Source organism: Magnolia sinica, chromosome 1 (genome assembly GCF_029962835.1).
Source record: "Magnolia sinica isolate HGM2019 chromosome 1, MsV1, whole genome shotgun sequence".
NCBI classification, from domain to species: Eukaryota; Viridiplantae; Streptophyta; class Magnoliopsida; order Magnoliales; family Magnoliaceae; genus Magnolia; species Magnolia sinica.
Genome location: NC_080573.1, coordinates 7,840,535 through 7,867,487, shown reverse-complemented (window position 1 = coordinate 7,867,487; position 26,953 = coordinate 7,840,535). Strand labels below are relative to the sequence as shown.

The 26,953-nt window shown below is 40.0% G+C and overlaps 1 protein-coding gene across 7 annotated transcripts in view; it reads left to right on the top strand.

Annotated features, from left to right (window-relative positions):
- LOC131238445 (cysteine-rich receptor-like protein kinase 44) overlaps nt 1-20,162 on the top strand; it is a 78,966-nt gene extending 58,804 nt beyond the window's left edge. The window contains exons 1-7 of one of the 7 annotated variants that reach the window (XM_058236209.1): nt 13,976-14,836; nt 17,237-17,359; nt 17,490-17,611; nt 17,852-18,062; nt 18,225-18,462; nt 18,759-18,909; nt 19,329-20,162. In XM_058236209.1, coding sequence (XP_058092192.1) covers nt 14,053-14,836; nt 17,237-17,359; nt 17,490-17,611; nt 17,852-18,062; nt 18,225-18,462; nt 18,759-18,909; nt 19,329-19,676 — 1,977 coding nt within the window. In that variant the 5' untranslated portion in view covers nt 13,976-14,052 and the 3' untranslated portion in view covers nt 19,677-20,162. Of the gene's footprint in view, nt 1-13,975; nt 14,837-17,236; nt 17,360-17,489; nt 17,612-17,851; nt 18,063-18,224; nt 18,463-18,758; nt 18,910-19,328 lie in introns of those variants that run through there. The other 6 variants (XM_058236200.1, XM_058236206.1, XM_058236202.1 and 3 more) reach the window with 6 other exon arrangements.
- The last annotated feature ends 6,791 nt before the right edge of the window (nt 20,163-26,953 follow it).

The following is a 26,953-nucleotide window of genomic DNA, read 5'->3' as shown; positions in this document are numbered from 1 at the left end:
CAAAAATGAATCACATCGGAAGATCATCTAGACCATACCACAAATAACAATGGAGATAATGATTTTCACAGTTAAAACTTCACAGGGCCCACCATCACATTCATTTTCCATCCAATCTGTTCATACGGTCACAAAGACCTGAATTTAGAGGAAAAACAACTTTCATATTGATTCAAAGCTTCTGTGACCCCAACGGTTTTAATGGTGGACGTTCAATTCTCCACTGATTTTTGGTAGTGTGGTCCACCTGATAGACGGTTTGGATGTAACAACATATACATCGAGGTGAGTCCTACATGATCGGACCATCAGAACTTGCTAACGTCCAAGCATATGGACGATTTGGATGCACATATACATCACATGGGCCCCACAAAACTTACTGACTAATACAATAGCTATATAGCTGGTGGGGTAACTGTTCCATTATCCAGATGATGGATGGTGGGATATAACACATGCATCATGGTGGGGTTAACGTTCCTGGACGGTGGTGACCCCACACGTGCAGAGTGGGTCCCACTATCCCAGGGATGGACGGTGTGGATTAAAGCACATGCTTCATGGGGTGCCCACGTACAGACAGCACGCACTAGGTGGGATTCCACCATCCACAAATGGACGGTGGGAATATAAAACAAATACATTAAGTCCCACAACTATTGGACATCAGTCCAGCGGCGTCCGTTGATGGATGGACAGTAGGGATGAAATGCATATATCATGTGGGTCCACGTGGTGTGGCCCACCCATGATATACATACATGTGGGGTCCACCGGGTGATCCTATCCGTCCATCAGTTGGCCACCTCATGGTGGGCCCCCAAGAAGCTTCGAAATAAGCTAATATTTATGGTTTTCCTTCATCCAGCCCTACTCGAAAATGGGCAGCATGGTGGACCCACGCATATGGACAGCAGGTTGGCCAGCTTAAATGGACGGCGCGAACGAAACTCATACACTCATCAAGTGGGCCATCAATCATAAAATAAAGAGAGAGAGAGAGAGAGAGAGAGAGAGAGAGAGAGAGAGAGAGAGAGACGCGTGTGATGGAGGGATCCCGGCACTATGGGCCCTCCCTTCCATGCATTATAACATACATCAAGTGGGTCCCATTACATGTAGGCCCACCAATCAAAATCAACGGTGGAGATCCCATCTCCACCAAAATGCAAGGTCTAGATGATCTTTTCATGCTAGGAAAATAAACATCATGATGGGGTTCATGGAGAATGGCTCCATCACGGAATGATCATGTGAATCATGGTGGGCCATCGGCCACACATAGGTCTAAAGTGAGATCCATACCATCAATTGGTAGTCCCCACTTAGCCCATCATCAAAATATAAATCTAAGCCTATAAAAACACCCACCGTTCGATCTTCTTGGTTCGATGAAATACCAAACTCCTTGGCTCTCTCTTTGATGAAAGATGATGAGGATTAAAGGGTTAGGATGGGAGATCTTGGGCTAGGAAGTGGGCCACACTTAGCTCTTCTCTCCTTAGTCTTTTTCTTTCTTAGTTGTTAGGAAAAATAGTAGAGAATGAGTGAAAGATGAGAGATGTAAAGAGAGAGAGATGGGATGAGAGGTATGGTGGTGTAAGGAGAGATGACATAAGGGTTGACTTATGGAGGGTGAGGTGGCATGGTTTATGGGTTGTTTGTCTTTGTTGGTAAGAAAAGGATGGAAGAGGCATGAGTTGTGTACTTGACTAGTACTTGATTGATTGATGTGATGGGTTGTAGAGATTCTCTCAGAATTCGCAACGCGCGGCGTTTCTTCGAAATATATGCGAGCCCACAACTCCTGGCTTAGGTATCGCATCAGTACGCAAGACGTGGCGTTCGAACCACAGTGATGGTGCGGTTGCGATGGTACAAGTTTCGAGTCAAGCTGACTCAGATCTATGGGATGCGACTTAGGGCCACGCGCAAATGCAGATTACAGGTCGCAGGTTGTCGGAATTCGACAAGAAGGATCGCGGGAGTCTATAGAACGGTACGAACTAAGATACGGGCCTTACAACTACGACCTGTAGAACAAGATAACTGCTATCCATATAATATGACAATTGCAACCCATATTACAGGACAACCGCGACCCATATAACTGCGAACCATATAACTGGACAATTGCGACCCATATAACATGACACTGCGACCCATATAACAGGACAACTGCGACCCATATAACATGAAAACTGCGACCCATATAATTGTGACCCATATAACATGACAACTGCGACCCATATAACAAGACAACTGTGACACATATAACAGGACAACTATGACCCATCTAACATAACAATTGCGACCCACATAACATGACACTTTCTTTTCTTTTTCTTTTTCTTTCTTCTTGTATGTGTTTTTATTTTCTGCTATGTGGGGTCCACGAGTAGATAATTCTTTCCGTTTATTATGTTGGCCAGCTCTTTATGGACCAAAGGAGTGCAATGTTGGGTAGTTCCATTATATATACACACAACAATAAGCCTTAGAAAGTTCCAACATTGGAATTTTATTTCCCTCGGTGCTGTCCACTCGAGACTCGGATCTGTCTCATTTTTTGGCTCATAACCTAAAATAATATGGGGAAGGTGGTGGACGACGTGGATTAAACATATACATCAAGTTGGGGTCCACATCACATGGCAACCTCGACCCTTATGAACTTCACACGTCACATTACAACCACGACCTATATAACATGATAACCATGACCAATATAACATGATAACCACGACCCATATAATAGGATAACTGCGACCCATGTAACAGGATAACTGTGATCCGTACAATTGAAACCCATATAATAGGACAACTGCGACCCATATAACATAACAACTGGGATCCATATAACATGACGACTACGAACCATAAACCATAACAACTACGACCCATATAACAGGACATCCACGACCCCATATAACATGGTAAGGGTCATAGTTGTAATGTGGTAAGGGTTGTGGTTGTAATGTAGTAAAGGTCGTGATTGTCAGGTTGATGTAATCAATAACTTGATTATTTTTAAATAATATGAGTCATGACCCACAGTAGGGTGATCCGTTCTGTCCACCTTGTCGGCCAGCTTGCCGTAGGGCCAAAAAGTCCTGACTTGGGCAGTGTCCACTTCTAACAAATATCACAGTGAGCCTAGAAAGTTTCAACAATGGGTACCATTATTTTCTATTATATGGCCCACACGAGCACTGGATCAGGGTGATATTTGGGCCCTAGCCCTAAAATGACACGGCAAAAAGGATGGGTGGCATAGATTATACACATATATCAATGTGGGCCCCACAAGTTGCCTTGCCCACGCTCAAAAAAGGTTTCCGTCCACATCACTCTCTCGGCATTAAATATGATGTAACTTCTTATTCACTCAAAAACCATACAATTACTAAACCAAGGATAAGGGCATTTTGGTCCAAAAGATTTTTCAAAGCTTGTCAGAAGGCCACCTTCGGAATATTTAGACGAGCAAATCTCTTTAGAGAATTTGACCATACATCGAGGCTAATATGGTCAAATTCTCATTCTATATCCACATCGTCCGTAACTTGTACATTTTTTAAGGGCGTGAACCCAAAAACGAAGCTGATATATGTCGCAGATGGGCCATACAATAAGAGACAATGGTGATTAACCATAAGTTTTGGATTAAGATGATATTTGTTATTTTCGTTGATCCCCGTTTATGGGACCTTATCAATCGGTTAGGGTGGCGAGTAAAAATTACTGTAGGCCTTAGGAAGCTTTTAGTGGTAGGGTCTTCAATCACCACCATTTATTTCTTATAATATGGTCCACCTGAGATCTGGATTTCCTCTTCTGCTTCTTCTCTCATTTTATTTTTTTCTCCTTATGCCCTACAATTATCCGGCAAAATGGACAGACTGCATGGAAACACATTACATAAATCAAGGTGGGCCCACGGTAAGGGCTGCACCGTCATGGTGAGGCCGGGGCCGCACCTAATCCGCTCCCTCCAAAGATGGGCCCACGACAGGTTGGTCCATTCATATGACCTGGCCCTCATTTATTTCTGTATAAACAGAATGCTATTCGCGGCCATGACTGCACACACTTTCGACACACGTATTTCAGATCCGGGCAGGTCATCGTACTTGCCCTATGTGGAATATCCTCCGTTAAAAGATGTGGCTAGTCCACTCATCTGGTTGGCCATACAGAAAACAAAAACATACGGTTAGAAAAAGATAACCAACGGTTCGTATTTAACGTGTAGCGTGGCCTAACTAATGAGAGGGTCGGCTTAATTGTAAGAGTAGAATTAATTGATTCACAGCTAGGGCCGTCAGATGAACGGACTGATTATCTCACACGTTGATTTCCAATTTTCTACGCGTGGGTCTCTCTTATTTATTTTAAACAATGATTTTTGACACGTGTCTAGACCAAGACCTAATGTCTTTCGTGACTGAAATGCCATTACATTGACTACTACACCCGGCGGCTATGTATTTTCTTGATGCAATTGCAGACGCACGTCACAAACTCATGCATGCATCGAGCATCTGCGTCACGTATCAGATGGGACCGACTATGCAGATCACAGGGCTAATAGAACAAGATATTTAAATATGAGGTAGGCCACACATTCATGAAAAAGATTACATGGTTTACACTCGTGGACCCAACCTGATACACGGTTTGGATGTCCTGTACATATTGCGAGTAGACTTCCTTATTTTGTCTGCAAGTAGAGGCGCATGTTGACGTGTGTGAGTGGTTAGCAAAGCTCGCCAGCTATTATCGGTCGAGAGGTTTGCCAACTGCACACGCATGCGGTAACCACGAATCGGAAGCGGAATGGCTGGTCTACTGAACACCACCAACCTGGCTGATGTGTTGACGTCACCAAGTTCTGTTCGCCCCACCATCAGGTACGTATTATATCCAAGCCGAACGCCCATTTTGCAAGATCGATCTAAGGGTTGAGCCCAAAAATAAGACAGATCCAACGATCAAGTGGACCACAATGTAGAAAATAGTGGGAGATTGAATGTCTACCATTGAAACCTTCTTGGGGTCACAGAAGTTTTGGATCAATCTGATATTTATTTTTTCTCTTCATCCATGTTTGTGTGAGATTATGAACATATTGGATGGAGAAAAAACATTATGGTGTGCCCTAGAAATATTTTAATGGAATCATTGTCCCACTGCTATATATTAGTGATGCGGTCCATTAAGCTTTAGATATGACTCATTTTCCTCATCATGTCCTAAAATGATCTTGCCAAAAGGATGAACCATATAGATATAATAAATACATTATGATGGAGCCCATAAAGCTTTAATGGTTCTTCGGCATGCCCAAGGTACATACACCAACCAGTTCAAGTATGGTATATAGAGTTGGACACACGGCTACTCAACTTGACTAACTCGACTCGTCCAACTCGTTCAGACCTGACTAGATTCGAACTGAATGGGTGACTCGGTTTGAACTAAGTAGGCTTCGCCCAATCCGAACTCAAATCTGAGTCGAGTCTGATTTATCCAACTATAACTCAACCCGACTCGATTCGTAACCGACTCGAATTTGGTGTGTGTGTGTGTGTGTGTGTGTGTGTGTGTAGGAAAAAAGTACTATACGGTCGACCGTATTATACCTTCTGTAAGATCGAGTGCTGGTGGCACATTATTAGTCAGATGGTAAAAGTTTTAAACAATATGGAGATTTTATAGGAAACTAAAGAAACACGGCAAGATCAGATAGTAAAATAGCTAGAAACGTTATTGAAGTGACGTCACCAAGTTCCGTGGGCCCCACCATGATGTATGTTTTATATCCACACCTTCCATCCACCTGCCAAGATTATTTTAGGGCAACATGCAAAGAATGAGTTAAATCCACAGCTCCAGTGGACCCAACATAGAAAACAATGGGGATAGTGAGGCCTACCATTGAAAACTTCTAAAGGCCATGAAAGTTTTAGATTAAACTGATATTTGTGTTTTCTCTTATTTCATGTCTTTTTTAACTTTTCAACAGGTTGGATTTCAAATAAACATTATTGTGGGCCTTGGGATAGTTTCAATGGTGGGAATCACTCTCCCCACTGTTTTCCATGGTGGGTCAACTACAGATTTTTATCTGCCTCATTCTTTGACTAATGCCCTAAAATAATATTTCAAAATAGATGGACGGTGTGGATACAACACATACGTCACAGTGGGGCTCACAGAACTTGGTGACGTAGCTTAAGTAGCTGACTCACTACTCAACTGTGCGTACATCTACTTCCAGATTAAAAGGGGAAGCAGATTGGCTGGTGTACCTCACCCTGTATTGACGTTAGCAAGTTTTTTTTTTGATCTAATCATGAGGTATGTGTTATATATATCCAAACCGTCCATCCATTTGGTGAGCTCGATCGTTTTAAGGCTTTGGACGAAAAATAAGACAGATCTAACTATCAATTGGACCACACTGCAAAAACCAGCGTGAGATTGAACGTATACCATTGAAACCCTTTTTGGGTCACAGAAGTTTTGGATTAGTATGATTATTTTTTTCCCCTCTTCATCCAGGTCCTTTTGACCTTATGAACAGATTGGATAGAAAATAAACGTTATGGTAGGCCCTACAAATTTTTCAATAGTGAAAATCATTCTCCGCGGCTATTTGTGGTGTGGTCCAGATGATCTTTGGATATGATTCATTTTTTTAATAATGCTCTAAAATGATCTCTAAATATAGATGAACCGTATAGATATAATAAATACATCAGTGTGGGCCATGTAACTTTGATCTCCTTTAAACCGTTCGTACAACTCGGAGCTGGAGGAGCGTAATGCGGATTGCGACCTACCACCTCCCGGACGATAATCCGTCCGGGCAGGGCTCTGTGGGGCCCAACATGATGTAAGTGTTTTATATCCACGCCGTTCAACGATTTTCTCAGATCATTTTAATATATGAACCAAAAAATTAGGCAGGTCCAAGGCTTAAGTGGACCACAAGGTGGGGATTGAACTTCCACCATTAAAAACTTCTTACGAGCTAGAGAAGTTTGGGATCAAGCTCATATTTGTGTTTTCACTTCAGGTTGGATGGTAAAAATTCAATAACAACTTATTTTTCCCTACACTTCCGTTACAGTGCGCCCTAGGAATTGGTAACGGTAGAAATTCAATAACAATTGTTTTCCCATGGTGTGGTCCATCTGGGATTCAGATATAACTTATTTTTTTTAAATCCCTTAAATTATATTTCAAAATGGATGGATGGCATGGATAGAAAATATACATCATGGTAGGGTCCACATAGCACCAATTTTGTTTCTCCAGATTTCCTATAAAATATACGCCGTGTTTCTTCGGTTTCCTATAAAATCTCCACGTTGTTTAAAACTTTTACCATCTGACCAATAATGTGCCGCCAGCACTCGACCTTACGGAAGGTATAATACGGTCGACCGTATAGTACCTTTTCCCATATATATATATATATATATATATATATATATATATATATATATATATATATATATATATATATATATATATATATAAAACCCTAATTTTTAAGTATATCTAACCCTATATGCCGCTGCTTCCAACTCAATGCCAACTTGACTTGACTCGGTACTTTTAACTAGTTCAAACTCGGTCCGGATCAGTCCAGGGCATACTGGACTCAGATCGGGTCAAATATGCTGGACTCGGTACCAAGTCGGGTCAAATACGAGTTGGGCATATTTCAAAACCGGATCAAGTCAGGTCAATCCTAACTCCATCCCACTCGTCTAGGTGCCCAGCGCTAATGGTATACCAGCTAATCCACTTCCCCATGAATTCGGATTCTCATTGCTACAGGCAGGAGAATCTTACTTGTTGCCATCTAATTGGACCCATCATCATGCACTGCAGTGTACGAGGATGCATGTGGGATTCGGTAGCCATGGGACATGAATTGCAGTGACTTTGCCATTACCAACGTCCGTGGTGGCAGCACTGTATGAAGCCCACCGTAATGTGTATGTTTTAAAATGCCGTCCATTTCCATTCGGGTTGCCGGCTCATTTCAGGAATTTGGTAAAAAATGGAAGAATATCAATAACTCAAGTGGACCATGAAAGAGGAAATAGTAGGATTAAACACTTAATATTTGGCCCACAAGGTTTTTGTGTTTCCTCCATCCCACTCTGTATGAACTTATGATATGGTTGGATGGGAAATAAACATTACAAGGGCCCTAGTAAGGATTCAGGCTTGGACGCGTTATTATTTCCACTGTTTCATATAGTGTGGTCTACTTAAGCTTTGGATATGCTTTAATTGTTAGCTCATAGCTTAAAATGAGATGGAAAAATATATATTGACGGGATGGATAAAACACATGCATCACAGTGGGCCTTATAGATTCCCACCACCATTGACGTAGGTGGTGGCACCCAATCCGTGTCCGATAGGGACACGGCGTCCTACCCCGCATGTCTCCAGCTGGAAACGGGCAGGAGCTTTGAGTGGCCACCGTAGTGTATGCGTCTTATCCATACCGTTCATCCAATTTTTCATATCATTTTAGGTATAAGCCCAAAAATGAGGCAGATCGAAGTCTCAAGTGCACTACCCAATGGGGATTACATACTTACCATTGAAAACTTTTTGGGGGCCATGGAAGTTTTCGATGAATCTGATATTTTTTTTTTCTCTTCATCCAGATATATGTAACTTTATGAATATGTTGGATGGCAAATAAATATCATGGTGGGCCCTAGAAAAGTTTCAATGGTGATAATCATTATCACTGCTGCTTCTTGTGGTGTGGTCCAGTTGAGCTTTAGATATGCCTTATTTTTTAACTTAACCCTAAAATGATACAAAAAGATGGATGCACAGTGTTGATAAGACGTATACATCACGGTGGCCACTAAAAGCTCCTGCCCGTTCCCAACTGGAGAGGGGCGGGAGTAGGACGCAATCCCTGTCCGTCCGGTAGCCATATATATTACGCACACAGGCGGGCGCCCATGAAGTCTTTCAGTCAGCGTGAAAATAAACCCATTTGGCACCACTTGGACTTGGATTAAAAATCAATTCAATCAACGACTTTTGTAGGGTTACTCTCCCATTAAAACATTCGTAATCATTTGTTGGGCCCAACGAGATGTGGTTCATAAACGCAGCCCATCCATTATGTGTGTCCCACTTAGATGAGGCATGAGACCAAGTTTCAGATGCATCCAAATTTTCGGTGGGCCCCATTAAGTGCTTTTATATGTTTTAGGCATGTATTCCCATAATTTTAGATGATATGGCCTACCTGAGTTCCGTATATGGCTGATTTTTGGGATATTCAATAATTTAAAGGGGACCCATCAAATGCAAGGTGTTGATGTTTGACACACATCATGATGGGGCCCACGCAGCTTGACATCTTGGGAAGTTTCCATGAGCTCACCGCATAGAACCATTTCCACACACACACACACACACACATATATATATATAAACAATAAATGGTGAAGAAATATTTTAAACTGTTAATCCAAAACTTGTGGTCCCCAAAAAGTTTTCAACGTTAGGTGTTTAATTCCCATTTTATGGTCCACATGGGCCTTAAGATATGTCTCATTTTCGGCATTGTACCTTAAAATGATACGACAAAAGTGATCAATGCTCTAGATAAAACCCATATGGGTCCTTTGGGTCTCCTATCCTTTACTAGCAAGGTACGGCCTCACACTTATACATGCTCCATTGGAAAAGGGTTACGTTGACATCACTGCAGCGGGAGTAAGATGGGGAAAGCCATTGTCAGATGGATGAAGATTTTTCAAAGTGTACGCACGCACGGAAGGTAAAGTCCAAATTGGTTAGGTAGATAAAGATTTTTTTATTTTTTTTTTAGCAAATGGCCTACGTAGGGTTGTTTAAGAGAATGATTTTCTTTTCTGTTTTTTTGACCTCTCGGAATCTTTGTACTTTTTTAATACCAAACTGTTTTTAGCTTCTTTTTTTTCCCATACCCAGGCAAATTTGTAGCCCCAAATTTCAATGCATGATGTAATATCACATGATAATTAAGCTCATTTAAAGGAAGATTCAATCAGTTTATTTTCTTGGTATCCTATTATTTCAGCGCGCATAAACAATTTCATTCTGAGACAAGCTCTTTGTGATACACAATAACAACTGGTAACAATGAATATTCACTTCTAATGATTTTCTTGTGGTGTGGTTCACTTGATCTGCATATGTGACTCATTCTTTAGCTCATGACTTTAAATTAAATTTTAAATTCAATGGAAGAAGTGGATTCGACACATACCTTACAGTAGACATGATAAAGGCATTGTCTATGAGGCCCACCATCGAGTGTGTACCGGATATACGCCATCTACAAGAGTTAGCATTTCAAAAAAATCCATTGAATATAGAATGAGTCACATTTATAAATTAGGTGAACCACATCATAAGAAAATAATTGAGAATGAATGACCACCGTTATAATTTGTTTGGACTAAAATTTGTATACCAAGTTGAAGTTGATATATTTGAATTGAAATAGTGAGTCATGAAGACAATGAATGGATTGAATCTATCTTCAAATCAAAATCAATTGTCACATTATGGACACTTCATGCACCACCATAAGTTGAACTTGAAAGCTTCTCCCATGAGAAAAAGCAAGCACGTGCATCTTGATCTAAGAAATAACTAAAAGGTATCACGCATTAATTCTTTAAAAAATAAGAATTAAGAAAGAAGTTATTTTCTTGGAATAGCCATACCTTGGTCTTGGTGCACTAATATGGTTAAGATTAGGGTTGAAAGATGGGCGGGTTCAACTTGACCGACTCGACATTGGGTTGGGCTTGGGCAGGATGTATCTGGTTTGGTCTCGGGCTTGGGCCATACAAACACCAACCCGATAAAACTTGGGTTGGGCTCGGGTTGAGGTCTTGGGTTGCCCGACCCAACTCGAACCCGATCAATGTATAAGTTCGCTATAAATTAATTATAATTGAGTGCGGATCGTTTGTGTTGAAGGCACAAGAAATTCCAATGCTGTCGAGTTTCATTGGTTCACATCATTTCCGATGACTCAAGCTAATAAGATATGCTGGATTTCTCTTTCCCAAATTGATTGCTTGATACACAATACGGCTTTTAAAGGAGTAGTTGTCCTATATTTTAGCTTGTTTGTTTAAAAAAAAAATGAACTTCTTTATGATAAATAACTACATATATAATTAATAAAATTATAGGTAGAAAAAATAAGACGTGTATTGAAAATACAATAGACTAATGTAATAATGAAAATATTAGCATATATCTACCCGACCAACTCGACTAAGCCTGCTTGAGTTGGGCTTGGGTTGAGAATTCCCAACTTGAGATTGGGTTGAGTTGGGCTAGGATTGAGGTATAAGAACCTTGGGTTGGGCTAAGGTTGAGCACCAACCCGACCCAAACCCCCCGACTTTCAGCCCTAGTTAAGATGGCCAGGCTAGTTTGATTTTTCACGGGATTTTGACCATACTGGCCTCGATGTATGGTCAAATTCCCTAAAGGGATTCAACCGTTCAAATATTCCGAGGGTGGCCTTCTAACAAGCTTTCAAAATTTTTTTGGACCAAAATGCCTTTGTCCTTGGTTCAGTAGTTGTACAATTTTTGTATTTAATGCCGACAAAGTGATGTATACGAAAACCTTTTTTGGTCGTGGGCAAGGCCTAACTCATGGGGCTCACATCGTTGTACGTGTATAATCCATGCTGCCCATCTTTTTTGTTGTGTCATTTTAGGGCTAAGGCCCAAATATCAGCCTAATCCAGTGCTTGTGTGGGCCACATAATAGATAATAATGGTGACAATGACACCTGCTATTAAAACTTTTTAAGCCCACTGTAATGTTTGTTAGAAGTGGACATGCTCAAGTCAAGACGTTTTAGCCCCACGACGAGCTGACTAACAAGGTGAACGGAACGGATAACCCCCTTGTAGGCCCCGACTCCTATTATTTTAAAATAAATAAGTTATTAATTACATCAACCTACAACCACAACCCTCCACGACCTTTACCACATTATAACCACAACCCTTACCATGTTATATGGGGTCGTGGTTGTAATGTGGTAAGGGTTGTGGTTGTCATGTTATATGGGTTGTGGTTATCATGGGTCGAGGTTGTCATGTTATATGGGTTGTGGTTGTCATGTTATGTGGGTTGTGGTTATTATGTTATATGGGTCGTAGTTGTCATGCGACTTATGGAGTTCATAAGAGTCGATAGTGTCATGTTATAAGGTTCTGTCGTGATTTATGTGTCGAATTAGATCCATTCATTGGATTTAGAATTTAATTTAACGTCATGGGCAAAAAAAAATGAGTTATATCCAAAAATTTTATGGCCTTTAAAAGGTTTTCAATGGTAAGTCAGTACGTGGGTAGGGTAAAGGGACCTATGTAGAGATGGACGGTCTTATTAGGCCCACTGTGATGTATATATTTTATCCATGCCGTCCATTCATTTTGAAATATCATTTTAATGAATGAGCCCAAAAATGAGGCATCTCAAAGGCTCATGTGGACCACACCAAAGAAAGCAGTGAAATTGAAAACCTATCATTGAAAACCTTTTGGAGGCCATAAAATTTTTGGATGTAACTCATTTTTTGGCCCATGACATTAAATTAAATTCTAAATCCAATGAACGGATTAGATTCTACACCTAAATTACGACAGGACCCTTGTAACATGACAACCTCAACCCTTATGAAATCCGCACGTCACATGACAACCACGACCCTATATAACATGAGGGTCATGGTTGTAGGTTGATGCAATTAATAACTTATTTATTTTTAAATAATGGGAGTCGAGGCCCACAATGGGGTGATTCGTTCCGTCCACCTTGTCAGCCAACTCACCGTCGAGCCAAAAAGTCTTGACATGGGCAATGTCCACTTTTAACAACATCACAGTGGGCCTAGAAAGTGTCAACATCGAGTGTCATTATCACCATTATTTTCTATTATGTGGCTCACACAAGCACTGGATTAAGCTGATATTTGCGCCCTAGCCCTAAAATGACACGACAAAAAGGATGGACGGCATGGATCATACACATACATTAATGTGGGCCCTAAAAGTTAGACCTTACCCACGCCCATGACAACCACGACCCATATAACATGACAACCACAACCCATATAACATGATGACTCCGACTCATATAGCATAACAAATCGACCCTTACCACATGACAACCACGACCCATACCAATATAACATTGGGTCGTGGTTGTAATGTGGTAAGGGTCATGGTTGTCAGGTTGATGTAATTAATAACTTGCTTATTTTTAAATAATAGGAGTCGAAGCTCATGATGAGGTAATCCGTTCTGTCCACTTTGTCGGCCAGCTCACTGTGGGCCCAAAAAGTAATGACTTAGGCAGTGTCCACTTCTAACAAACATCACAATAAGCATGAAAAGTTTCAATAGTGGGTGTCATTGTCACCATTATTTTCTATTATGTGGCTCACATGAGCTCTAGATCAGGCTAATATTTGAGACCTAGCCCTAAAATGACACGCCAAAAAGGATAGGCGGCATGGATTATACACATATATCAATGTGGGCCCCACGAGTCGGGACTTGCTCACGCTAAAAAAGGTTTTCCTCCATGTTACTTTTTCGAGATTGAAATAACATGTAACTTCTTCTGCACTCTAAACCATGCAACTACTGGGCCAAGGACAGGGGCATTTTGGTCTGAAAATTTTTTGAAAGCTTGTTAGAAAGCCACGCTCCAAATATTTGAAAGGTTGAATCCCTTAAGGGAATTTGACCATACATCGAGGCCAATAAAGTCAAAATCCCATTTTTCACGTATGATTGCCACGCGTACGGTAGCTGAGTCAATGAATACTTTCAAATGGTTACAGATTACCAGAACATAACCCATTTGTTGCTAATCCAAACAGGCCATTAAAGTAACCATCTTCGTCCTTGAAAAGAATGTGATCTTCCCCATTAATCAGCTAGATTTTACAACAACCAAATGATGCCTTCTCTCCTCTCAAAACCTTTTGAATTTCTCCTCCTTTCATCCCTCCTACTCTTCATCTTCCACCTCCCAACTACCACTGCAGATCTTCTCTTCACCTCCTGTCCAAGCGCAGCTAATTACACCGCTAATAGCACGTTTGGAACTAACCTCAATCTCCTCCTCTCTTCTCTTTCCTCCAATGCTTCACTCACCGGCTTCTCCAACAACACGATTGGCGAAAACGCAAACCGAATCTACGGCCTTGCACAATGCAGAGGCGACACCCCACCCACCACATGCCGTGATTGCCTCAACACCGCAACCCAAGAACTCCTCGAAAAGTGCCCTAACAGGACAGCAATTACTTGGTATGATGAATGTCTCTTGCGCTACTCCACCGAACGAATCTTATCATCTTCTTCGAATTCCCCAATATATTACATGTGGAATATACAAAATCAATCGGACCCAGATCGCTTTAATCAGATCGTGGACCAGATGATGAATGGTCTTGTTTCGAGGGCAGCTTCTAGCCCGCGTATGTATGCGACGAATGAAACGAATTTCACCGAATTCCTATCGATATATGGGCTTATGCAGTGCACAAACGATCTGACGAGGAGAGACTGCGGTGCGTGTTTAGAAGATGCTGTGGGTCGGATTCCTACGTGCTGTAATGGAAAACAAGGTGGGAGAGTTATTGGGTCGAGTTGCAATTTGAGGTATGAGACGTACAAGTTCTACCAGGACTTGGGCACAGCACCGGCTCCTCCATTAACCAACACAACTACCGCGGGTAAGTTTTCAGATGTTCTTTTCTTTATTTTTGTTCGTCTTTTTGGTTGATCGAGGACAGAAACAAAAGGCAAAGATGGTTGGTTTGATCTTATTGCTGGGTCCGAACATATTTAAGACTAGACTTACCTAATGGATCGATGGCTTGCGTGCAGGCTGTTTGTTCCGTGTTTTTAAAATGGACCGTGCAATATTGCTATGTTTGATGTTGAACTGAGTTTGCAAAAACACGAGCTAGCTTTTTAAATTTTTCTAAGGACAGTAACAGGAGTGGGTTAAGTGTTACTCGGGTAACACCTTAGTGGTGTTTCCCTTCCCGTGGAGCCCAGTTGGATGATGTGTTTTATATCCACGCCGTCCATCCATTTTTGCAGACCATTTTAGGATATGATACCAAAAGCTAAGAAAAATCCAAATCTCAGGTGGACCACACCACTAGAGACAGTGGTTATACAACACCCACCACTAAAAACTTCTCAAGGCCCACCGTAAGAAGATACCTAATATTTATTTCCCATCCAACCCATTGATATGGTCAACCAGAGCTGGTTGGAGGGAAATTAAAAATATCATATCAAAAACTTTTGTGGCCTACAAAAAGCTTTTATAGTTATTTTCCAACTTTTCCGGTGGTGTGGTCTACCGGAGATTTTTAACTGCTTATTCTTCTGGTTGGATTTCTAAAATGGTATTGAAAAACAGATGGGCAGAGTGGATATATATCAAGGCCAACGAGGTGGGCCCCACATGATGAGGGTAACACCCACTAAGCTTTTAGCCGGTTAACACTTAATCCCTTATCACAGTAACATCTTCATTTTTGTTTCTTTCTAAAAAAATAAAAAATAAAAAATGGAACGTAGATATTAGGGGGTACGCGGATTTCGGAGAGCCTTTTGCTGCATGCGCAAGAATGCTGGGTGAGGCCCACTGAGATGTTTGTTAGAAATCCACCCCCATCCATCCATTTTTCGTGCTCATTTTAGGACATGAGATCGAAAACGAGGTGGATGCAAAACTCAAGTGGGCCACACAAGAGGAAACAGTAGGAATTCAGTGAGAACCATTGAAACAATCTTATGACCATAAAAGGTATTATATCAAGCTATTTTCTTTGTTTTGTTTTTTCACTTCATCCCAATGGGATTGACCTTATAAAGGGTTTGGATGGCAAATAAACTCAAGGTGGAGCCCAGAAATGTTTCAACGCATGAATTTTTTTTCCAATTTCCCCTCTTGTATACTTGATTTTGGATCCACCTCATTTTTGATTTCATGTCCTGAAATGAGATCAAAAATTGGATGGACAGGGTGAATATCTCACAAACATATAAGTAGGCCCACACAACATCCTTACTGGGGAACTTCATGCCAAAGGGGGACGCGGATTTCCTGTGAAAGCTTTTTTTTAGGAAGTTCCTGTCGCAAGCACGCTGAGTGGGGCTCACTGATACGTTGGTGAGGAATTCACCCATCCATCCATTTTTCGAGCTCATTTTAGGGGAGCCGATTAGGTGCGACCCTTACCATGGCCCACCTTGATGTATGTATGATCCATGTTATCAATCTGTTTTTTTAGATCATTTAGGTTATTGTTCCAAAATTGAAGCAGATCCAATGATAGGTAGATCATACTACCCTAGCATTAAAATTTTTTTAGGGCGCATCTTAATGTTTAAGTAGTGTTTATTTGCCATCCAATCTGTTGATAATGTTACATAAGCCTAGATGAAGTGGGAAAACAAATATCAACTTGATCCAAAACTTTCGTGGCCCATTAATGGTCAATCACTACTGTTTCCTATTGTATGGTACACCTAATAATTGGATCTGCCTAATTTTTAGAATAATGCCCCTAAATGATCGGAAAAAGCGAATGGATTGAGTGGATACAGTATACATACATCAAGTTGGGCTCACAGTAAGGGCTGCACCATCTTGGGTGAGTCTGGATCTCACCTAATCTACTCCCTTGGTTAGGTCGAGAGGATGAGGTTTTTCCTTGTGACTAGGCATCCGATCCTCATAAAGGGCCGTGAGGAGCACTATTCATGTGTGATGTATTGCCATTAGAGGCTGAGTTCGGATCCTCTGATGGTCCACGTCATCGCTAATGACGTCTGCTGATGTGGCCCAATCACAATGCACGAAAATAGAGGATCCCAATAGTTCTTTTAAAATGTTATTTTTTACACGTGTGTGGCTTTAGTAAATTAACCTAATTCATTGTTAATTTAATGTCACTTCATGTTGGATGGGGTGATGTAGCCCTGACCAAAATATCTGACCTGTGCCCACTCAATGGACCTACATATTAGAAGCCTGAGCCCAGTTATATTGGCTCAGAACCCATGTGGCCTGCTTTCCAGCCTTAAAACTACTGTATTTCTTGTTTTTGCAGGAAAAAAGGGAAGCTCATCTCGAACTACTGTCATCATTGTCATTCCTATAGTTGTTGCAATTGTTCTCATCTCCATCATAGCTGCTTGTTTCCTTAGGAGGAAAAAGAAGAAACCATTGATCGGTAAATTGCCATGGGTTATCCTTTGCACTAGTTCAAACATTTCATTTTTTCTAATTTTTGCAGTTAAGACTGCCTAGCTTCAATTGTAGCAAACCCACACAAATTATTGAAATTGGAATTGTTTGTGTAGGTCATGGTGTTGAAGGAAACGAGGAGTCACTGCATTTTGGTTTGGGTACAATAAGAGCTGCAACTGATAACTTCTCTGAATACAATAAGCTTGGAGAAGGTGGATTTGGTGCTGTTTATAAGGTATCAAAAAAACCATCATTTTGTTTGTAGTTTATACCCATCAACTTGGCATCCATTGTAAATCAATCCAAGCTGCATAAATTTTGGATCACTATGTAGATGGCCACTTCAAATGTCACACTGATTGGAAAGTTGAAATTGGGCTTCGCTGGGGCAAGCAAGGGTCCCTAACCCAAAGATAAATGGTCTTCATTTGGGATATGGCCCAAATATAAATGTGCCTGTGCATTATCATTGCAGGGTAGGCTTTCAGATGGACAAGAAATAGCTGTGAAGAGGCTCTCTCGCCACTCTGGACAAGGTTTGGAAGAATTCAAGAATGAGGTTGCGCTAATTGCTAAACTTCAACACAGGAATCTTGTTAGGCTCTTAGGTTGCTGCATCGAAGGAGAAGAGAAGCTTCTCATCTATGAATATGTGCCCAATGCCAGCCTCGACAAGTTTCTGTTTGGTTTGGACCCTTTCCCAGTCTGTTTATCCATGCTTTTGTGAAATTATCACTCTCATCCTATGTCAGAATTTTCTTACAATTGAACTATATGAAGTGATTTTTTTTAAACTCTTGAATTATTTGATGAACTCATCTCCATCTGTTGGATGGCTGTATATATAGATCCAAATAAAAAAGCAAATCTGGATTGGCAAAGGCGCTATAAAATCATCGGAGGAGTGGCTCGAGGCCTTCTTTATCTTCATGAAGATTCTCGACTTAGGATTATACATCGGGATCTCAAAGCTAGCAATGTTTTATTAGATGTGGAGATGAATCCAAAAATCGCAGATTTTGGTATGGCTAGGATTGTTGGAGTGGACCAAACTCAGGGCAATACAAATCGAATTGCAGGGACATAGTAAGTCTTCGAACCTTAAACCCATTGCTCCTTTTATTCATAGAGGCACACATTGCAGAAGCAAACATGAATGGAATGGTTTTTTTTTTTTAAATGATTGAGCAATTCGGATCATCTGATCAGCCTGATTTTTGGCTATGTCCCACAGACAGTTGGGACATCCAGATAAGCATTCCTGATATTGTAAATGTTTTCCAATTTCTCTCTATCTAATAACTAAAATCTAGTTAGTTTAAAATCAAATATTCTCTACTAATGTGTCAAACATCTGGTGATATTGTGATTATCCTTTGAAGTGGATACATGGCCCCAGAATATGCCATGCACGGACAATTCTCTGTTAAATCAGATGTATTCAGCTTCGGTGTTTTACTTCTGGAGATCGTGACCGGTCAGAAGAACCGTGATTTCTACCAGTCAGACCGCTCCGAGGATCTTCCCAGCTACGTAAGTAGAATGTCTTGGTGATTTTTTCTCAAAAATTTGAATTGAAATTTGTAAAATGGTTGAGAGAATGTTGTGGCTACTCTCGAATGAGAAGCCAGGGTTTCGTTCCCTGCACACTTGTCGACATGGTACACATGTGCAAGGTGAGTTCCACCCATTGTGAGGGTCTACCATGAACATGCTCGTCCAAAAATCAGGACCCATGTGTGCTCACTGAATATATACCGTTGGTTATTAATTTTCTAACCATAGGTTCACAGTGGCCCCACCTGATGAATGGCTTGGATCTTGCACTTTGGGGAGATTAGAATTTGGATGAATCCTGCAAATGAGTAGGACAGCATTCCTCATGTTATGAATCCATCACATCAATACTTCCATTCTAAAGCATTTTTTCTGTAATGGTGCACTTTTTGTAGGTATGGAAGCACTGGAAAGATAGCACAGTTTTAGAGCTGATTGATCCAACTATAAGTGAATCTTTCTCAAGCAGCGAAGTGATGCGATGCATCCACATTGCATTGCTATGTGTTCAAGAAGATGTGATTGATAGGCCCACCATGTCATCAATTGTGCTCATGCTCAACAGTTTCTCTATGTCTCTCTCAGCACCTTCACAACCAGCATTTTTTATTGCGAGTAGAATGGCTCCAGACATGTCTATGACAGAGTCCCATACACAGACACGTGAGGTGAATCAATCTCCGGGTATGGCATCGCCATGGTCTGTAAATGAGGTGTCAATTACTGAATTAGATCCTCGTTAGTGCATCAGATTAGATGGTATTTAAACTCTTTATGCTAGTGAAATGTTGAGAATCTAGATTTTAATGAGACGGTCTGTAAAGTTTAAGATGATTAATAATGACTTTTTATGTAATATCTTTGTTTGTACAAGTTCTCACTGTTCATCAAGCATGCCTTGACATTGATGTGCCTGAGGCAAAAAATCAAACCAGCCTGCTCAGCGGTGGAAAATGTGGACGGTGAAGAAATAGCCAACGGTCCAGATTCGATTTACAAGAGTGGTTTGTTAGAGCTTTTCTTTTGAGGCCCATCACTGATTAGCAATTTGGATTGAACTTGGATTTGATGCCCCTCGCCAGGTCTTCAAACAGAAGGGAAAAGATTTGCCCGCCATGGACTGTCTCGCCACTGCTCAACCTTGGTCGGCTTTGGAACAGACAATCACCCTATCCGCACCTGCAACCGCCTTTCCTTGAAGCTTGGCTCCCACTAAGCGGTGAACAAACTGTGGTAATTATCTCTAGCTGATTATAAGTATAATTATTGTGATGTACAATGAGAATCAAGCATGTTTCTAATGCATATGGACTGGAAGAAGTCCAGGGAGAAATTGACAAAGATTCAACATAGTTTGGCCGGTCGACCTTTGGGGTTGGCGAGTCAAAATTCCGCCAAAAAATTCAGATTGCTTGCTGGCTGATTTCTACTAGTTTAGACAAGTCGAAATACTATTCGACAAGTTGAAATACTATTCCAGATTGCTTGCTGGCTTATTTTTGTCAGTTTAGATGGGTCAAAATATTGTTCGATGGGTTAAAATACTACTCTAGATTTCTTGCTGGCTTATTTCTGCCAATTTAGACAGGTCAAAATATTATTTGACAGGTTGAATTGTCACATCCTAAAATTTAAGTACAAAGTGTGCACTCTCAGGCCTGAGTTTTAGTTCGTAACTTGTACACAAAATGTACTTAATTCATTCCATTATACGATTAATCAGAGGAAAGAGTAATATTCATTTTACATTCTAACTAGGTCCTTTCACAATTATTTACACAAAATGATTTAAGCATCAACATTCGTCCATTCTTAACATCAATTAACATTCAATTACCATAAATTAGACATCCTTCATCAATCAATACAACTTACCAATGAATGCTTGCCATATACCAAGAATAATTCAATTAAATAAAACCAATCAAACACTTAAAATCCTACAACTAATACCATTATTTATTATATATAAATCATATCATCCTAACAAGTAAAATTCTAATTAAATAATTTCGAGCGGTCTAAATGTGGTCAGTTCCACTTCTGATAGATACGGCTACATTTTATGTGGGTCGTTCTTCAGTTCAGCCACAACTTCTTGTTCATGTGCCAAGTCATCAGTTAATTGCTCATCTGTATGGTTTTTCTATCAATAAAAATATAAGTTGGTTAGGCTTAGTGAGAAAACTCAGCATGGTTAATGCTTATTAAAATTAAGATATAATAAAAACAAAGTATGCATAATTATATGAATGTAAATGATGTATGAATACATCAGATAGAATTATCGTCCATCTACTTGGATTGAAGATCGTCAACCAAATATCCACTCGTTGGGTAGGTTTCCACTGTTCGGTATACTTGGGCATGGCCCGCATCTAATAACACTCTACCAGGATCAACATTTCTTCTAAAGAGGGCTCCCATAACTATCATAGTTACTTGTCTTGATCAGAATATTTATATGTGAATTTAACGTACAATAATCATAATTTATGAAATTTGGCACGAATTAGCATGTGATTTACCGTAGCATACATTCATAGTAGTTAAATCAACAACAATATAACAACACACTCCAATTAGTACATCAATCAATCAAACCATCAGAAACAATTTATTTTAATTCTAACGAATCATGAGACATATTATATTATTCATCTAAGTTTAATAATTTAGAATCCACAAGGTAATCAAGTTGGTTTGAATTCAGAAATTGTATCAATTATATCTACAACATTGTTATTCATTTAGTTATATTACTCGATGTGACCCACCTTTGATTATCATCCTAGGCGGCCAAACCCTAAATGACCAAATAATTAAAATAACATGTTCATTAAATTTAATTATCAAATTTTAGTTTTGTTTTCTTTTTAAGATTCTGAAATTAAATAGCAAATGATAATCGGGGTGGACCACCGGATGATTGGATTATCTAGATTCTTTAGGTGTTTGTATATTTTACCTCTACACATTGGATGAATGGTGTGGATCTAACCACACACACCGATGACCCATCTCAACCTTCTACACCGAGTGATACCAATACTTGTGCAAAAATCTAGGCTTTCCTTATTAAACAATTCTCATCCGATGGTTAGATTGATATAGAAGTTAGGGTCCTTGTAAACTTTGGCCTTAGGTATCGTATAATTTGTAAAGAACTAATCCGATTCGACCAGATGTACATTAATCAATCTCTGCGACAAGAAACTTCGCATGAAATTTTAGACTTTCATCATCTTTACATCATATTTACCTACAGATCAATGCAATAAACGTGTATTCGATTCACATCATTCATTGCATATATCAACTCAAATTACATTAAATGTACAAAAAAATAAAAATAAAAGAAGGACAATAAACTTGTAGGATCTGAACTCTCCAAAATCTAATCTCTCTCTCTCTCTCTCTCTCTCTCTCTCTCTCTCTCTCTTTTTCAGTTGTACACAGGATGTTTTTTTGTTAATATCTAAGTTAAGTAGAACTCTTGTGACACTGATGTACAGCGGGTCGTGGACAGTTTCACGACCAAGATGGATCATAAAAGGCCCGGTCGACGACAGAAGTAATCCGGACCATCAGAACTTAAAACGGACGTATCTCGCAAACCAGAATGAGCTATCGGACATACCATATACGATATTGGGGTAAGGCAAGTTACTTTAGCCACCCAACCTACTAAGCCGGGTTGCCCATGCCGAATATCCGAAATACCATCAGATTGACGGTCGAATCCCTATTTTAATTTCTTTTTTACTATTTATAATGAGTTTTAATTTGAGTATAACTCTTCATTTATTGGGCTTTAGGAGTTGTGTCCAACATGAAAAGTTCTTAGAATAATTAGGAGAACAACGTGGTGAAGCCAAATATGACACTTACTATTTTTAGCTGAAAACCATGTGCACTAGTGGGAATCATAACCATCTATAAATAATAAGTTTACTATTTATAGAAAGTCGTGAATTCTAAGAGTTTTAGTTGTAGTTTAATTTCAAAACTTCTTCCATGGCTTTGTATCCCTATTTAAAGAGGTGTAATCTCGTTTTTCATCATCAATAAAATTATTTCAAATTTCTTAGAATTATTTCTATTTTCTTCTCCTCGTGGATTCAAGGTTTCTCTATGAGTCCAAAGAAGTTCCGTGGATTCAGAACAATTATGCCCCTGAGGAAGACAGTGCTCGACATCACGTCCTTCCCTGCATTAGTTTAGTATCAGAGGGAATTATCATTTAACGGCGGCAGCTTTTGAAGCGACACAACGAGAGAATCGGCAAGTCATGCAAGGGACGCAAACTGCCATCGATCGCATGACGAATCGCATAACGGAGGCCCTACGGCAGCTCTGTGTTCTTGTCGACGATTTGCCACTAGCAACTGGTGGAACTCATAGTCGACTTGATCGCAGGATGATACTCGTGGTGAACTAACTACCAGAAAAAAGGGGCAAAGCTACGGATAAAAACCGTAGCTAAATACATATTGCTATGGTTATAGTCCGTAGCATGAATTAGCAATTGGCATTGTCGCTAAAGGTCAGAAATATAGTACGGATATAATCCGTAGCAATAAATAGCAACAGCTACGGATATAATTCGTAGCCATATTTTCTGTAGCAAATGCACTTATAGCTATGGTTTTCAGAAGAAATGCTACGACTAATATCCGTAGCTACTTTAAAATTATAACAGCAGTGTCCATTACTATTGCAAGAACCTACTATGATTGATCAACTCATCTAAGCTAATACAATTAGTGCTGCTAGGAATAGTACATGAAATTCAATCCGAAAAGAAAATGATGCATTCATATTACAAATAGCAATCAAATCACACAATGTATCCTACATTCACATTTCTAAATAAACAAATTTCAAAATACAACAGATCACCGGTTGTAAGTATAATACGAGCAGAGAACGATGATCAAACAGAGCAAGTTCAGACCCAAAACCATCCAGAATTGCTAGCAGGTTCGCCGGAACACAACTCTAAGAATAACCACTACAGCCTTACTCTGACATGGTGACACCAAGCACATTCTAACTCCGATTCTCCATTAAGACTTCATCACCTAGCTCCTGGATCTAAAGAAAAAATGCTTTCAGTCTTCGGCTTTGGCCAGCTTGTGCTATGCCCATGCCAAGCTTGGGTTAGGCCTTTGCTCTTAAGTGTCAGGCTCGGCTTGCAACCCTTACTAAAGAACCTGGTTTTGCCCTGGCTAAAGCTTATTATAGTTCAACGAGGATAAGCACCAACCAAATTCCAAAAAGAGTGCAACATACATAAGCAACTTGTGAATAAACCTATTGATCACATACTGGTCATTGGCACCACAACTTAAAAGAAAGAGGACACGCACCCATCTTTGAGAATACTGTAATGGTCACATCTTTTCCTTCTCATTATATCTGTTAATGGAGGGCATGAGATGATTAAATTTGCAGATAACGTATGATGCACTCCAAAAAATCATACCTTAGCTTTTCCTATTGGAAGGCAAAACTGGAATCAATAACTTTCGCTAAAACAGGGAAAGACTCCATATCTGGAGCATCCCAAAATCAATGCTAATCAGATAAATACTTACAAGTTTCACATGACAAAAATAGTTCCACGTTCGAAAAGCTACTTACAGCAACTTGTTTTAAAGAAAAACTACAGGATCAGGATCTCTAATAGCAGCTTTTAAAAGGCCCCGAGCGTCTTCTGATGAGTATGGAGTTGGAACTTTCAACCCAGGAACGTGAGCATACCAAGCTGCATAACACTGGATATGATTTCAAAATCAGAACCATCCTACATTTCTTCTAACACACTTTAATGCATTATACAACATATTTAAGTAAAGTTGCTTTATTAAGCTCTATTCACTAAGAATAAATGCTACTTACATTAAACAACAAAGTTTCAAACATCGAATGCAAGTTTGTCTACAGTGGAATTGGAAAATTAACTCTTTTTGGGCAGCAACTTGATAGATAAGGAAATGCCCTCACTTCTCCGAACACCATCTCATTTGATATCCTCTATGAAACAACAGAGGGCAAGATATAGGAAGCAAACATATGCAAGTTCATGACTCAAAATGTTTCTCACTTTCACAAAAACGAAGGAAAAAGAAAAAATCCCAAGCCCCAAAACTGCTACAAGAATGGCCTCCATAACTTCAAAAGTTTTTCTCCATCCCCACGACCAAGAATCTCAAACCCAAACCTGCCACTTTTAAATAAAAATAAAAATAATTCTTCTCTCAGATGCGGCAGAGATAGCGAATAGGCTTTTATCGCATGTAATATACACATTCTACACCGGAACCACATCTACACCTCGCACAGCTTTCATGCCTCAACAACCACATTGCAGGACCACGCAAGGAAGAGATGCATATATAAAGAATGGGCAAAGAACAGAAAATAGACAAACCAACCAGACAGTTTCAAGACAAGATCCTTAGGATGACAGGATGGATTGCAATGCAAGCTGCTGCTGGGGCTGCAAGGAAGACCAGGTCGATGCAAGGGCTGAAGGTGGCAATGTCTGCTGAAGCTGCCTCAGGAGATTAATCATGCAGCTCACAGTTTGTTCAGTAGCCAGATCTTTGCCTGCACATATAACCTCAGCAAAAACAGCAACAATCTTTGGAAGATATTGATTGTTAGGACCCAAAAGCTCCATATCAGACCTTTCGACCATTGAGCAAAGCTGGTCGTGTACAACTTTAGCTTCAATCAGATCACCTTTAATTGGCAAGCAGCTTAACCAAGCAGGAACAACCTGAGCTGCATCTATACTGTCACGATGGAATTGGCAAATTTTCGCCAGAGCTGAGACGGCATTATCATATGCCATCACATTATCAGAATGGAGTGCATTAGGCTGCCTTATAACAAAATTTAGCCTGGAAAGAGCCTCTCCCACAAGAGGTTTAAACACAGATCTGCCAAACTCTGCACAAACTCCAATTCCATAAACAGCAGCGTGTCGAACATCAGGGCTCTCATCATTGCAAGCATCCAGTAAAAATGGTAGATAGGTATCATAATATTTAAGAGCTGCCTCTTGACATTGTTCTGCAAGATCATCGAAAATACAGATGGCAATCCTTCTTTCTTCAGCTGTTTTATCCTTACCCAACATAGGCGTTATATATGAAGAAAGCTCATCGAAGAAAGGCAGGACAGAAACTTTAAATGTTTTGGTCCAACAACCTGGATGTGAGCATATCTCATTAAATAAATCAACCAAAGTTCCTTGGAGTAAATCTACCCATCCTTTCTAATTTTTAGTTATAGACCTATACATTTGTGTATACAATACTAGATGCTTGTGGGACCCACAAACCAAGATAACCATCATCAATCAAGAGAGTGAAATAGTGGACCCCACAAACTAAAATAACCATCATCATCATTAAAGTAATAGTAATTACCTCCCATCTCCAAGGATGGAACTCAAGGACACTTCCATGAAGAGAGATGTCTAGATGTACAGCACTGAAAACTGGGAGGACCTTCCATCCACATGGAATTGAATAATCTGGACCACAGAAATTGAGCTTCATTAATGACCTTCAATTAAATAAAAAAATAATTAAAAATAAAAATAAAAAATCATACACATCATTGGAAACAGGCTAGAAAGTGAGAGAAAAAATAATAATAATAAGAACATTGAGGACAGATAGAAAAAGCAATAAATAAAAGTGCTAATCTAGCATGTGTGTTTTGCACCATTCATTAAAAGTAGGCAAGTAGGCTGATCCACCATAAAGCTTTTTAGCTTGAGTTTGACCTACAATTCTACATGTTGAATATACCCCAAAAAAAAATAAAAAAAAAATATCAGGTTGATCTACTCACCAGGTGGGCCACACCTGGATGTAGAGTTAGATCGACAGTTGTCCATTGATTCCAACGGTCTGGCACATCTGATGAGTGGCCAGGCCTGATTTCGGGGCCAAGTGATCTTCATGGTGGGGCAATTTGGGTGTGTGCCATCGAATCAAAT